A 14,985-nucleotide genomic window follows, 5' to 3' on the forward strand; every position below is an offset into this window, starting at 1 on the left:
ATGTGACAAATGTACATATTTTACAGTATTTGGTATGAGCATGGACCTATTGTTTGTAGTGTGAGCACTCCTGGAGAGCCAAAGAAAAGGAGAGGGCAAATAGTTACCTTTCCTCATGATTTTCCAAAGTCTCTATTCCTACATTTTACTACAGAGAACACATCTCTCGTTTTTGCAGATTTTTCTTGGAAAGAACTGAAAAAAGGAGGGGTTGTAACTGCTGTAAATGCCTGCTTGAGCTTACAGATTAGCCTGAAACAACAGCTGGCAGCTGTGCCGACAAAAGCAACCCTGCCTCAGGAAAGAGTCCTCTCCAGAAAAGATTGAGATCTCAGAATTCAGTTTCCAATGAATTTTGAAAGCTCCCACAGAGTAGAAAACACCAGAATTTGTTGTGCTGAAGAGCAGGGCCTTGGAGCACAAGATTTTCCACCGAGGCAACCTAACCATGGGACACGTTGATTTTGATGACCATGAATTCTCCAGGCTCCAAAGATCTGCCCATTTTAGGTACAAGCCACTTCCTTCATGGCAGATGTGAACTGGTACATCGGGGCTACCAGCTGCTTCACTGTCCATCACCGACTGTCCATCACCATATTGTGATACATCACCTTCATGCTTTGCAAAGTGTATGCTCTTACAGGCCACGTAAGCAAGTCGTCGTGGTGCAAGGCTTGCCAAGACAGAGTGAAACACGTATTCCTAAAGATGACAGGACATAACCACACACTGCGGGGCCAGTGTGCCAGGAGAGGCAACCATGCAACGGCTGCAGTTGCTCATGTTTTCTGAAGAAGCATCATCTTTGGTAAGCAGGGCAAAGAGAACTTGGTAAAGCAGCAGCCATCTTAAAGCAGCAACTTGGACAAAAGCCCTACTTATTTTAAAGATGGAGCTAACTCCGCTTGTGAGCAGCAACCCCTGAGTGGTGGGCTGGGACAGCAGGGGGGTGGGCTGCAGGCGGCGGCAGGGCCCTTCTACCCTGGGTTCCTTAGAAACCACAAATCCCTGGAAGCAGAGATTTACTGCTCTTTCACAACTCACTTGTCAATCAAATTCTTTGCTAGAAATAATGCAGAAGTGTTTGATTTGGGGTTCCTCTAACTTGAAGGTGGCTTTTTTTATTTCCCCTGTTCCACAGAAAATTTTCTCAACGTCAGTTCTACTATGCACTTTTGAAAAATAAACAGGGCTCAAAATGAGTTATTTCTTATAGGAAACCAGTCTGTTGGGAACACATTACACATTCCATTTACTAATCAGAATCTTCTGATAATTTTTACTGTGCATTGCAAATGCAGGCAGCCCGCGTTACATCTGCAGTGCTCAGATAGACTGGAACCGCTCCAAACTGCTTCTCAAAAATTTATTTCTAAAATTTCCCATACGTTTACTGTTCCTTCATCCTGGTCACTAATGCATATGTATTCAATGGACTAACTACATGCATATCAATAGCTTAGTAGAGTTACATGTACCAAATGTACAATGTGTTAACAAATAATAGACTGTCTTTCAAAGTACATAGAAACTGTTGCCTAAAGAAATAAATGCTTCAACCTGAGGAAATTCAAAGTCTAAAAATATCAAAGAAGAAGGATAAATGGCTTCAGCTTACAGTAAAAAAAGCAATGAGAAAACTAAAATTTTATTGATACGCTTCATGAAACAGTTTCGAATGGCTGGTCATAAATAAAGTGGAGACCCAGGCTGTTATCAGAAAAATTTCAAGGATAAGCCAAACTGGCAAGCAGCTGCAGCTCTGATTTCTGGTTTCACCATTCAACATCAGAAAGATGAAGTCCAGGAGAAAGGATCTTTGGCTCCTGAGTAGGTGACGTGAAAATATGGGTCTGGGAAAGAAACAGCAGTGGTGAAGCATAGGGGAAATACAGAGGCGAGAAGCGTTGCTCTGCAAAAGTGTACCTTCCTGCAGCATGGTGGGAAGGGAGACGTGAGGACACAGCTCAGCCAAGGAGCTCCTGAATGTGTCATTTCCCCCCACACCTAATAAATCGCTGTAGTAATGCTGCTTATTTGCAGCAGCAACAACGTTTGAGGTGCCACGCAGGGCAGGACTGAAAAAAGTAGCAATTTGTTTTCAGCAGAAGCTCTGAGGGAGCCTGGGATTGGCATCTTGTTCAAAGAGGCCAGTAATTCCTTCCCAAAACATTTAAAGGAGGCAGCTCCTGCTGCACACCAGAGCCTCCCTCAAAGGGGGTAGTTTCTGAAGGAACAGGATGAGGATAATTTCCTGGACTCGTGGACCTTTCGTATCGCTCTCATCTCTGCTGTGTTTCGCTGCTGAGAGTACAAAGACCTCCAGTATTCTTATCTTGGCATTCCCCACTTAGGGTAATGAGAGAAGCATTACAAATGAGTCTGTAGGGATGTGTCGTGAGAGTGGCAATAAAAACTAAAAAGCCAGCACTGGAGGCCACGGCCAGTCAGATCTGGGAGCACTGAGGGGTAATAATGTTCAACATCCCTGCTCTGAAAACCTCGTTCATTTAGACATGGTGACTAGCTCTGCTTCCGCAGACTGTTCCTAAGGAAGACCTCATGGTCGGACCGTCACGGCTAATGTTATTTTCAGATCACATTTCTGTTCTCCCTTCTGTTCTCCTGCAGACCATGTGCTAAAGCAGCAATGTCTCCTCTCGCTGTCCCCCCGCACCAGCCAGGACATGAGCAGGATACGCTAACATCAAGGTCGCTCTAAAAATTCATGCTCAATCTCCTGCTTCCTTGTTTAATGGTTTTATAGACAGCAAGTCTAACACTTATTTTTGGAATCTAACAACTTACTTGTAGCTGCAATAGTCAGCATCAGTCAGAAAAAGCTTCTGTATGTTTTGGTTTTAATCAGGTTTTTTTGAAGAGGTTCAACTTATTCATAACCCAGCTAACAACCACATATTTTTATCTACATGACCTGCTATCATCTGGCACAGGGGAAAAAAGTGCCGGGTGTCACTAGCTGCCAGGTGTTCATATTGAACTATTTCTCTGGCTTAAAAGAATATTAAACAAGTAAAACAAACTGCCACCACTCACAAACATGTTAAGCCAATGGATTAGATTTCCTGTGTGTAAATATGAGGCTATAAATGATTCTTAAAAAATGCTGAATTAAAAATATAATTAATTGCCTAGGCTTGGCTGGTGGCATGGGTTTATAGAGTTAGTCCCTCCTTCCAGTGCACTCAGCCTTCCCCATGTCCGGCATGTCGGGCTGTATCCCAGAAGGGGTTGATGCAGCTGTAGGACTTTATTGCTCCTTAAGTCACACAGGCTCTCTCCTTCAGTCAGCCAGTCGGACCGCTGACTTTTGCCCAGTATCTACTGAATCTGAGTGCTCTGCCTTGGTTTCAACCATGTGAATGCCATTTTTTATTCAGTGAAACATGTGGTCAGGAAACCCCTTTCCATACGCTTTCAACACATTCCACAATTTCACGGCATTACACATCTGTTCACCCAGCAGCCCCCTGAAAACCCGGCGTGTCCTTGGGCGTCAGCTCTGTGGGGTACTTGCGTGGGAATAAGCCCATTAGAAAAATCTCTAATTCCACACCACAACCGCATTTGTGTATTAAATCATACACATCCCCAAGACCCGACAGCGCAGGAGTGCCCTGTCCATGGTGAGGGATTTGCCAGGACAGGGCCCCGAAGCGGTTCCCTCGCTCCCTTTTCCATAGCGAAGCTGGAAGCAGGACAACCACGGGAGAAGCGTACGCCTTTCAACAGTGACCTCCAAGGAGCAGGGTCTGCCCTGAACATTTCAGAAATGATGCCTTGAATAAATAACCTCCCATAAAGACTTTTGATATCACAGCTGACTACTTTGCAGTTCATTACTTAAACGTGGTTTGTGGTAGAGTGAGTTTGTTTTAAAATAGCACCAGTCGTACATTGCTCCTGAAACACCTCATTGATGTTTAGAGATGAGTGAAAGGGGCACCCCTGAGGCTTGATACGAATATTCATGATGGCTCATTAGTTCCCAGTTTTTCCATAAGCTGGTCGTTAGCAGTCCAGTAAAAATTCAGAGAACATATTCTAACATGTGCTACCTATGTGTAAAGAGACACACCCTGTGCTGGGCAGGTAGGTCCTGACCTTCTCCTGATACCAGTACTAGTATTTTGTGCTTCACCAAACCTCTTCTTTGCCTCATCTCACAGATCTACATCCTGTAGAAAAAATATTTTCTGTTCAGTGCAGAACATTATACAATTCTTCTGGGGGTAAACACAGCAAAAGTAATTGAAAAATTAGTGATAGCCTAGGTGCAACACATGCAGCTGCATGTGTGGGCAGCATCTTCTAGGAGACTGGCAGCCCAGATGGTCCTCATCGGGGGCCTGAACGGTGCCACTGCAGAGGAATACAGTACGGGGACAAATTTCTTGGCCCAGTGAGCAGAAGGAGCTGTAGAGGGGGAATTTCAACACACCTAGTAGACCCAGGTTGGTTTCTCCTTCCACCCCAAAGGATGTGGAAGTGTTTCTTGTGTTTAGATCAGGGCCGTGTCCTCTGGCACCCATATCAGCTAGGTATCAAGGGTCTGAAACAGCCTCTTTGGGTGACTAATTTTACTAGACACCATTTTGGCTACCATGGGACACACCTGGAAGCCAGGAAGATAAATAAGGTCAGAGAAAACATTGGCTTTTTACCCTCTGAACCAAGCAAGGCTGATGGCCTAGGCAAATATCACTGCAAACAGCGGGTGCTCCAGCCATGCTGCTGTGGGTCTGTCTGAAAGCAAGGAGGGATCTCTGAACACCTGCGGGAGGTTTCACTGCTCCCAGAGCTCCTACCTGCAGTGCCTGGAGGGATTTGCCCCTTGTACTGCTTGGGGAGACAGAAGAATAGGTGAGGAAGCAGTAGAAAGCTAATGCATGAGACTTACAATAGCGGAAAAAACCCACCCCGAAATAGGGCAAAATATTAAGCTCTGACAATGGGTGAAATCCTGCCCACCCCACTTAAAATCAGTGGTAAAATTCCCATTGACTTCAATTGGGCCAGAATTTGGGCATCCATCTTTTCATGGTCTTCCCAGATTAAGCATGTTTGAAAGTTTCCTCATGCCACTGTGGGGAAACCCTGTAAGGTTTTAGATTCTTTGGCTCTGTTTCACTGTATGGCATTTCAGGGGAAAAAAAAACCCCAACCCTGCAATTTCATTAGGAAACAACAGCAAAAAAATCGTTTTACAATATGACTTCTTGCCTGCTGTCTACCTCCTGAATTCAATACCGGAGCGTATACCAATATAAAGCTCCTATTTTCACTCGGTCTGTAGGAGAGGGTTTGAAAGGCCTCGTTTGTCGAACATGCTAGAAACAAAGCCATGGGAAACTGAAAGCATTGTCAACTCTTTGTTCAGAGTCCTTCAACACAAAAGAAAATTCAGCAGATGGACTCAAACCCATAAGCTCGCAGAAAGCGTTTTCAGATGGGATGAGTGAGTTTTGTGCCAGATACGTGTAAACCGATATGCTCCAAGATATTCAAAACATGGATAAAGAAAATCAAGCCTTTGCCAAAACCTAACACTATAATTTTCATGCAGTCAGACACATTAACTGAACCTGTGCTTCCCAGTCTTATTTGCAGGCCAACATTAATAAATAAGACTATGTTAATTTTCTGCTGTCCCCCCCAATCTATTTAAAATAAAGAACCATCCCCAAAAACTCTAGTAAAATAAAGTTCACGTTCAGCTAAGCACCCTTTTATCCTATTCCTTAAGCCACTCCAAATCACTGTCAGTACATTTCTGAATGCTCTGTGCTGAGAGTAGCAAAGCTTTTACAGTTCAGAATGGCAAGACCGACTTCATAAAAGATTAATATACTTGAAAAGCAGGTCATTTATTAAAAGATCTATTAAAAGCTTCATTTCTTAAAAAGCAAAACTATCTACCCACCTCCGCATCTCGTCTGAAAGCATTTGCATACGCAGCTGTTCTCCAAATTTCAGCCCTGGTTTTTTTTTTCCCTTCTTCATTTTTTAAGACACGAATAGCAGGTATTTATTGAAACAGTGGCATGCTTCACCATGTGCCTTCTGCTTTCATACACTGATTTATCCCATCTCCCATATGAACACACAAATACCCTTTTCCTGTACACAGGGTTGAGGTGTCAGACCCTCAGCCCCAGGGCTGCACGAGACGGCAGCCTGGGGATTTTAGCTTGCAAACCTGCTCTTCTGTAACCACAGCTGGAAGTCTCCCGTGATAGCCAGGTGAGGACAGACCTTGTCTCTCCTGGATCTTCCACTGTCCTCTTGTTTTACGATAGTCTTTTTAGGCAGCGCTCTTCAGCCGGCTGCCTGGGAACTGAGCAGGCAGTGCAAGTGGTCTGGATGCCACAGGTGTAAGACATATGGGTACTGTGACACCAAATGGCAGAAGGGAAAATGGTAACTATTGCTTGGATAGCAGGCCTGCATCACTCTTTTCACTAGAAATTGTGCCACCTTTGCACACCATGGTCCTCAAGCCAGCATTTTGTATAGAGCTAAAGAAGTAGCAAGGGTATGCATCGAGCGAGATACAGCAGAGAAGGAAATACAGGCAATTTGGACCACAAGGTGGATATTTCAAGATACGTTTGGCATCCTGTTTTTCATGAGTGTTTTCAATCACTACTTCTTCCTGAAGAACCACCTCGTGCTGTCTCATCTTGCCTGCAAATAGCATGGCACACCGGAAAATTAAAAAATAATCCATTAAATAGACAACTATTTGTTCAGGAGATGGCAGCTCAACTGCAGCCAGAGAGTTACTCTCTTGGAGACAGGTTGCCATGAATATGGGGGTTGTAAAACACAGGACAAGTTGTGGGAAAGTTGCTTTGGGATTCAGGGGCATTAACATAACTGAAGGATGAGGCTGCTTAAGAAGAGGCTAAGCAAGGAGAAGATGACGACCTTGGTCATACATTTCAGAGAAGAGAAGATGAAAACGCCAGACAAGACAAGGAAGGAACATGCAGAAAGGAAGAATGGAAGCTGGGGAAACTCAGAAAAGGCAAGACAACCAAGAAGGTGGAGGAGACTTGCAGAGCCAAAAGCAGGAAACAATAATAGCACAGATACTAGCACTCTCTTACTCTTGTCATAAGACCATCACGAAAATTACTTTAAATTTAGAAGACTGACATTTAAGAGACCACAGTTTTTGTTATATAATTGATTGTTTTTCATGAAAACTAAAAAAAAAATGTCACTACTTATTATTACTGAGTTTTGATGGGCAGCCACAACCAAATTCTTAAGTGATCAAATATAAAATAGGCTTGAAGGCTGTTCATACCTACCAGGGCAAGACAGATGGTGTGGTGTAGGTGTCTCTACTTGATTGCACTGCGCCCCAAATGGACAATATCCGAGTATTGTAGCAACAACATACTGACTGTAACAAACGCTAGGAAAAAACTATTGATCACCACTTGGGCTTCCAGGGAGAAAAATAAAAGGTGTTCATGGGTTAATACTTCTGACTGAAATTTGCTTATTTAGAGCTTCACTTAACAGATGCCATCATCAGGAGATAAAAGTCCTTGCACTGAACAGACAATTTTAATGGCCTTTCCCATTAAGCTATGGGTGATATATTTCAAAGGGCAGATTATTGGAGTCTTTCTGCCGACAGCAAGGAATGTCAGATGAATTCAGAGTATCAGTGAACATCTAAGCCTTGGTAACAAGGATTTTAATATAGAGTTATATTACAATTCAGGACAAAACACCTTGACCAATTTATTCTCTTGTACAGCACAAAGGGACCTTACACTGTATCTGCATTTACATTCATTGCCAAAATAGGCAATGGACCCTTACTGTTCATGGGAACAAAGCTCCAGATGCTCTTACATTCTTAAGCCTAATGTGCTCAGCTACTGGTGTGGCACCATTAATCACATAAAACACGAGTTTTATAGCCTTGGAAAACTGGCACCTCCCAGATTTATTGGTTTGACTACTCTGCTTAATAGAAAGTTTCTTATGAACAAGTGAGCTCTGAATATAACGTACTAAACATTATCATCCCATAATCAATAGGTATTGGGGAGACTGATTTAAAGGTTTAGCTCCTTTCCTGTTCTCCCGCAGACTGAAATTATTCAGCTCCGTACTGCAGAGCTCCATTAAGCACTTTGTTTTTCACTGAATGACTGGAATCAAACGCGTACAGCCTCCATGGATAGATAAACTGCTGTAAAAAGAGATAAGTCAGCAATACTGATTGGCTCTGTTGTCTGAGCGTGTCTTTTGATTTTTGAATTTCTGCCAAAAGCACCATCATTCTGTGTTTACCCTTCAGAAGCCCTCGGTCACTCAGATGGTGCATACGCTCGCAGCACAGCGCTCTCCCTTGCAGAAACAGAATTCATAAAAAAGAAAATTTCAGTACTTGTATTTGTTGAATGTAAATTTGTGGCACAGATCCTATATCTCTCATCTTTCACAACATTGTTTCTATATAATATGAAGTGATTAAAAGAGCAGTTTTACTTTGCTGCCCATCTCACTCAGAAAAATGCTTTATCTCTGCGCAAAGCTGTACATAGATTTCAAAATGTACTTTGTTACATCATTTTCCTCTTCCTTTCCCTCCCCGGCAAGTCAAAATAATAGAACCACCTGTGTGGTGGTTTCTTTTGCGTGCATGTGCGTGAGTGTGAATTTACACTAACTACTGAAAACATACAGCGTTTTTCTTCACTTCTGGGGCCAGGACTGCCAGCGCTGGGCTCAGTACTGGCTTCCACAGGACACCACAGACTTGCATCTCCCTTAAGAGCTGCTGCTGCAACAAGAGCTGTTGTTTAACCATGGACGCTTGCCGTGCGCTTTGCACCTGAGTAAACGCCTGCTGGAGGCAGCAGGAACAAGACCAGAACGGGTCCCTGATGAGGCGTTTGAGCTGGTTACAACTCTCTGCAAATTCAACGTTTGGCACTCGGGAATCTCCTAAGGCAGAGACAAACAACAGACCCTCTCGACATGACTGCAAAGGGAAAATGGTTATTCCCGTTTGAAAACAAAACCAGATCCAACACCAATGATGTGGCCTTTATGCAAACATACAGGTAATAGCAAGACTATAAATAAATCAATCAATCGTATCTGCATAAACTGTAATAAAGTGACAAATGAAGGCAATTGTCATCTGCTTGTTCGAAGCCTTGTGGACATTTTGCAATCTTGTGATTTCTATTACTGCAGGCTCACCAGAGTTGCAAGTTCAGTTGACTGTGAAGGTCTGGGTCCTGTAAAATCTTATTCACGTGCATATTGCAAGAAGCAGGGATAGCGGAGTCAGAGCCTGTGCTGCGTCAAAGGTGCTGCTTAAGATCCTGGGTGAGGAAATGCTCTCTTACAGATAGCTCAGAAGCCTAAACCCCTTGTGGCATTAAAAGGAAATGAATTTGATTTCTCAAGAGCCTATGGCTTCCTAACAAACCCTGGGAAATGAGTTCAGAATACTAGCATATGCTCGAATCCATTTTCTAGTTATAAAGGCTTCTTTATTACTGTTTTTGGCTGACAACAGTTGCGATAGCATGTTTATCATCATTCTTAAAACACTTGAGAGAGAACAATGTGAGTGCATTTTTATTTCGGTTTTAACTTCTTTATTTCATTGCTGTACAGCTGCATTACACTTGGCTTTAATCCCTTAAGCATTATTTTCCTTGGCAAAATAGTCACTGAACTGAGTAGAACTCACTATTGGAAAAAACTTACTATTGGAAAAATATGCTTGAAAAACCAGTGTGATGTCAATGCCAACTGAAACCCATGGAGCTTAAAATGTCACAAATGTGCCTGTAGCTGAAATACATAGCTCCCCATTTTTTTGACCGAACTAGGAATGTTGTAAATCTTAGGTTGTGAAGCCAACTGTAAAAACCATAGAGTAGCCTCCTGAAACGGAATGTGTGCTTTTTTTCCCCCCGTGAACAATCATTTGGAAAAAAATTATATAAAACTTGATGTAGGATAATTCGATAGGCAAGAAATGACTGTGTGGCTTCTAGGCTCGCCTGCATTAACTGTGGCTATCGGTAAGAAGTTAGGCTACAGGCTTCTTAGAGAAAAGATAGAACCCGACTTTGTAAAATATCTTTAATATTCAAATATATAAATAAGCACTACTGAAGAATAATTCAGAAGACTGCGGTGATTCATTATGAACAGATGCTATAAATGGGAACAGCAACATTGCTAGGTAAGGAAGAAGCAAGCTATTTTAGGAGTCTTGAAAATCTCTTCTAGTTCTTCAGACAGATCATGCTGCTATAGTTACGTTATAAAAAATCATATTCTGAAAAGCACTTTAGTAAAAGAAACCTTTTACTGGAACTATTATTTAACCAAGACTTTCTACAGCACTAAAGCACACTGCAATTGAGTTCCCGATATAGTTTTAAGAATAGGAGGGGTAAAAAAAAGAACAAAAAACCTACCATACCTGCACCAGGAGCTATTTATTAGCATAACACTCTTCCTTTTAAAGATTTCGTAACAACTGAAGTATATACAAAGTCTTACAGCATTTACACAATAAAAAAGTTTCCTATTAGCTGATGAAGTATAAGGTAGTGCTGCAATTTACTTCAAAGCATGTATACAATAATAATGAAGCAGACCACTGTAATTTCAACTTCTCCGCTACCACACCACCACTGTCAGTTGAAATGACAGTTCATTAAACCACTGGGAAGACACAGATTGTCAAAAGATTTGTAACAGGTTGACCTGCAGCACTAACCATCATAAGGAGGAAAAAATAAAAAAAAGAAAAGCTACATACTGTCATGTTTCTACACTTTCCTAGAGCTGTAACAAACTTTCACAGCCTTAGATATAACATATGCAAGACAACATAATCACAATTTTTCAGATATAGTTCAGCTACTGAGTGTATTTACTTCTGAATAGGAGGCATTATATTGATATGGCTGTGTATTTCCATTTTTGTTCATTAACTGTTCAAATAGGTCTACAAAAAAAATTAAAAGACAGCATGGAGTTTGTAGTCATGATGTGTTTGACTAATAAAGGCATTCAATATCAGCTATAGGATCTAATTATTCCTGTCAAAAGTTTAAGACCAGGAATCTTTGAGTAAAAACCAAACCCGCAAAATCCCGCACCTACAACGTTTCCATCTGTTGACTCCAACCTTCTTTAAGCTTTTCCAACAGGGTAACACAAAATCATTAAAATGCTTATACCAACCCAAATGCAAGACTCATTTAGTTTATGAGAGGTCAAGCAAATTCACTAGACTACTTCTGCTGTAAAATTGAGGGAGCTTACCTAGAAAAAAGAAGCCTTTACTGAACAGTCCCTTACTACAAGTAGGGATATATAGTTTAACAACGATACATAATTTAAGAACGTAACATTCTTTGCCTTTTAGAAACAGTTTTACATGTGCCAATAATGCACTTTCTGCAAGAGATAAGGCTGCTTTGCCTATCGTCGTATGCCTAAACCTCTTATTTTGGCCAATTTTGCTTTTCTTCCCCCCAAAGGGATTTTGTTTCAACTTAGAAGCTAGCAACATCAGTTGACAATATCTGTATTAAGACAAAAAGTGACATATAAAATCCACAAGGAACCACATAAATACCAAAGAAGTCATATAACCTTTCCATGTAAACACTTTGATTATACTGAAGCCCTAATTAGATTCTCGTCTTAAACTTTTGGCAGTTAATGTGTATGCTCAGCCAGGCTTTGTAGTTAGTTATTGTTCAAGTGGAAGCCAGGTCAGCTCACATGTTGACAGGCATGCAACTTGGAAACATTGCACAACAAGCAACACAAAGAGATTTGAGAAGTGTACAAGACTTCAAGTAGACTTCACAACCCTTCACAACTGAATATTCACAGACAAAGATACAGTCCTTGCTTTTTCTACGGTGGATTTTCTCTCACACATGGGACACTTTCTGTGACTCTCTAGCTTGCTTGATGCTATATAACCACTTGATGATTCTGGCATTCCTTTCAATGGCAGAAATGCCGTATGGCACACGGTCATTGGCACTGTCATCGTTTCTAAGGTCACTGTTGCTGTCCTGAGACTGTTCACAGTCTGAGCTAATCATGCTTGCACTGCGAAAGTTGAGGGATATAATATCAGAGTTAGCCCTTGCAAAGTTTTCCATCCCGAGGTTTTCAAGCTCTTCAGGATCCAGTCCGCAGTAGTTAAAGAATCGCTCAACATCTGCATCGACACGAAAGTATCTGTCGCTTAAGTCTGATTTTGATCGCTGCAGGGAGGGTCTTCTACTAACTCCGCATCCAGACTCGACTGCCTCAATCTCTGGGGATTTCAGGGTGGCAATGGCAGCAATTTTGGGCTTTGGAGGCAGAGGTGGGGCTGAACTACTGCAGGGTATTGCTTTTAAGGGCTTTGCACTAGTTACTTTCCTAATGTCTGAGGAGCTGTGAGAGACATGCAAGAAAGTCTCCGCCGACTGATCTAGGAGCCTTCTGCTGACGTTGGAGCTGCTCTCCTGCGGGCTGCTACGGCCCTGCGTGGGGTAAACCTTCAAAGATTCGGCGAATGAGTGTCGGTTTAGCTCTGTCGAATCGGCTCTGTGGGGCGGCCAGTTTCGGGGACCGTGCTTATACCCTGAACCTGAGCTGGAGCCTTCGGAGCTGTTGATGATGTTCTTCAAAATCTCGAGTTTCAGATTTTCTCTCTGGACGCCGCTCTCGGTCTTCGTGTTGTTGCTGAAGACTTTCAAGGTGGGGCTCCCCAGTGCTCGCTTGGCCGCAGGACAGACCGGCGGCTTCGCCAGCACTGCTGGCTTCACAGGCTCCTGCTTGGCGTTGATGACCTCCTGGCTCTTGACGTATTTCGCCTTGTCGGCTTCTAGCCTCTCCACCGCGCTCAGTCTTTTTGGATTAGGCTCCGCCTGCCTGCGAAAATAGTCAGGTCCTTTGTTCAGGATGCGGAGAGGAACAGCGGACGTGAAAGTGACGGCAGGGCTGACTGGCTTCACCATGCTACCTGTCGGTAGTGTTTCTGTAGGCATGTTTGGTGGTCTTTCCCCCGCAGCCGTTTTGGATTCTTCTCTGGGATCTCCTAAATGCACGGTGCAGAAACATGTACATTAAGCACAATGAATAGCCGATGAATCCTGGGATCTGAGCGTTAGCAGCAGCGCCTCATCTCACAGCTCATTAAATAACACTGCGTTTCTCTTTTAAAGGCAGCCTTTGTAGGGCAAGGCCACCCGACACAAGTCCGTATTAGTCTGCTCCGCCAACTCCTTTCTTCTCGCTGAAAGATGCGGGAGTCTCGCCGTTCCCTTTGTGCTCTGCTACCGGCAGCGATCTGAAACGCAGAATAACCAACCACACGTTAGCGAGAGCGCCTGACATCAGAGCGATAGCAACAGCCGCCTCCCGGCCCTCCTCTCCCACCGCCGGACGGGATGCAGCCGCCGGCGCTGGCGCGGGGGAGGCGGCGCTCGGGGCGCCCGTGCCCCCCTCTCGCTCTGCACCCCTGTGCATCGTGCAAGACACGTATTGCTCGTTGCCTACAGCCTAAGCTTGGATTTAACAAAATTACACTGGAAAAGAAAAAAATTAAACCCCACCACGATACAGCCGTGTATTTCTGGAGGGAAAAAGGGAAGCAAAATGTGTCAATTCAGAGACTTAGACCCATCTATCTCCTGAAGATAGATGGGTCTATCTATCCATCTATAGATGGATATCTCCTGAAGAAAGAGCACTTTTAAACTAATATCTTTGGCTTTGATTAGTTGATTTGTGTACACATTTTATCTCTAAACCCCAAACATTCTTCTCCTTATAGGCAACGTACTCTGTAAATCTAAGAAATTAAGTGTATTTTCCTTTTTTATGGTTCAGAAAACAATCTGGTCTAAAAAGCAGAGAGCGAACAGAGACATGTAGCTTTTTAAGTGCAATTCACACGTTTCATCGTTAATCTAATATAAAATCAACAATTAAAAAGTAGGAGATCTTGCTAAAGCCACCTAGTCCAGTTCAAAGTCTGTTTGAACATTAGTTCCCAAAGCACCGGTGCTCCAGTAGTAAAATAAGGATTTCCAAGTTCTCGTGATCACCTTACAGGCTTATCAGAACAACAAAAAAAGGCTTCGTTTTTTGATGAAAGATTTTGGGAGCACGCAAAGCATTCTGACTGGGTTTGAAAGAAAATACCTTGTCTTCACATTTGGATATAATCGTTCAAGTTTTCTACCAAGCACTAAGTGCAAATGAAGTTTACCTTCATCCAAATTATTTTAAGATCCTATCACTTAGGATTGTTACAACAGTCTAAAATCCATCACCATGGATGATGTTACAAGTGCTGTAACAATTTTTCCCACATGAGGCACTGAAGGGCACTTATCACGGAATCTACTTTTCAAGCAGTGATTTAGCTAATGGGTCTCATTTGTTTTATTACTGCCCCATTAATCTATGCTGCCCTTTTTAATATCCCGTTTCTGTTATCGCTGTGTTCTTCAGGGAGAGAAAGAAAAGCAGCGGCTACTTCTTCACTCATCCTAAGGAACGCAGAGCAGCATCCTTCCCAGGGATGACCTGCTTTCGTGTGTACTGCCATGCTGTGCGTGCTCATCCATCAATAGCCAACTTACTAATATAGGGCATGCCATCAGTATATTGTTTAGACCAAAAAAACCCACAAAAAGATTAAATTCCAGCTAAAGGTACATTAAGAGTAAAAAGAAAACTACTTCAAGTACTGATTCCCAGAAATACATGATATATACATTGAATAGTCTCTCTAAGTCATCCAAGGTCAAAGCAGACAAATAAAATATATAAATGCTATAATCAGATTATACGAAAAAGCTGAGCCTTCTCCTGAAGGCTCACTGTCACAAGCATTCTTCAAATACAAACTAACATATTTAGGTGGGTGATAAACCA

The 14,985-nt window shown here is 42.6% G+C and overlaps 1 protein-coding gene across 10 annotated transcripts in view; it reads right to left on the bottom strand.

Annotated features, from left to right (window-relative positions):
• Positions 1-10,144: 10,144 nt before the first annotated feature.
• Positions 10,145-14,985, bottom strand: part of FAM110B (family with sequence similarity 110 member B) — a 115,513-nt gene continuing 110,672 nt past the window's right edge. For all 10 annotated transcript variants that reach the window (XM_076329677.1, XM_076329672.1, XM_076329674.1 and 7 more), the window contains one exon: positions 10,145-13,390. In XM_076329677.1, coding sequence (XP_076185792.1) covers positions 11,976-13,088 — 1,113 coding nt within the window. In that variant the 5' untranslated portion in view covers positions 13,089-13,390 and the 3' untranslated portion in view covers positions 10,145-11,975. The remainder of the gene's footprint in view (positions 13,391-14,985) is intronic.

Source organism: Aptenodytes patagonicus, chromosome 2 (genome assembly GCF_965638725.1).
Source record: "Aptenodytes patagonicus chromosome 2, bAptPat1.pri.cur, whole genome shotgun sequence".
Taxonomy (NCBI): domain Eukaryota; kingdom Metazoa; phylum Chordata; class Aves; order Sphenisciformes; family Spheniscidae; genus Aptenodytes; species Aptenodytes patagonicus.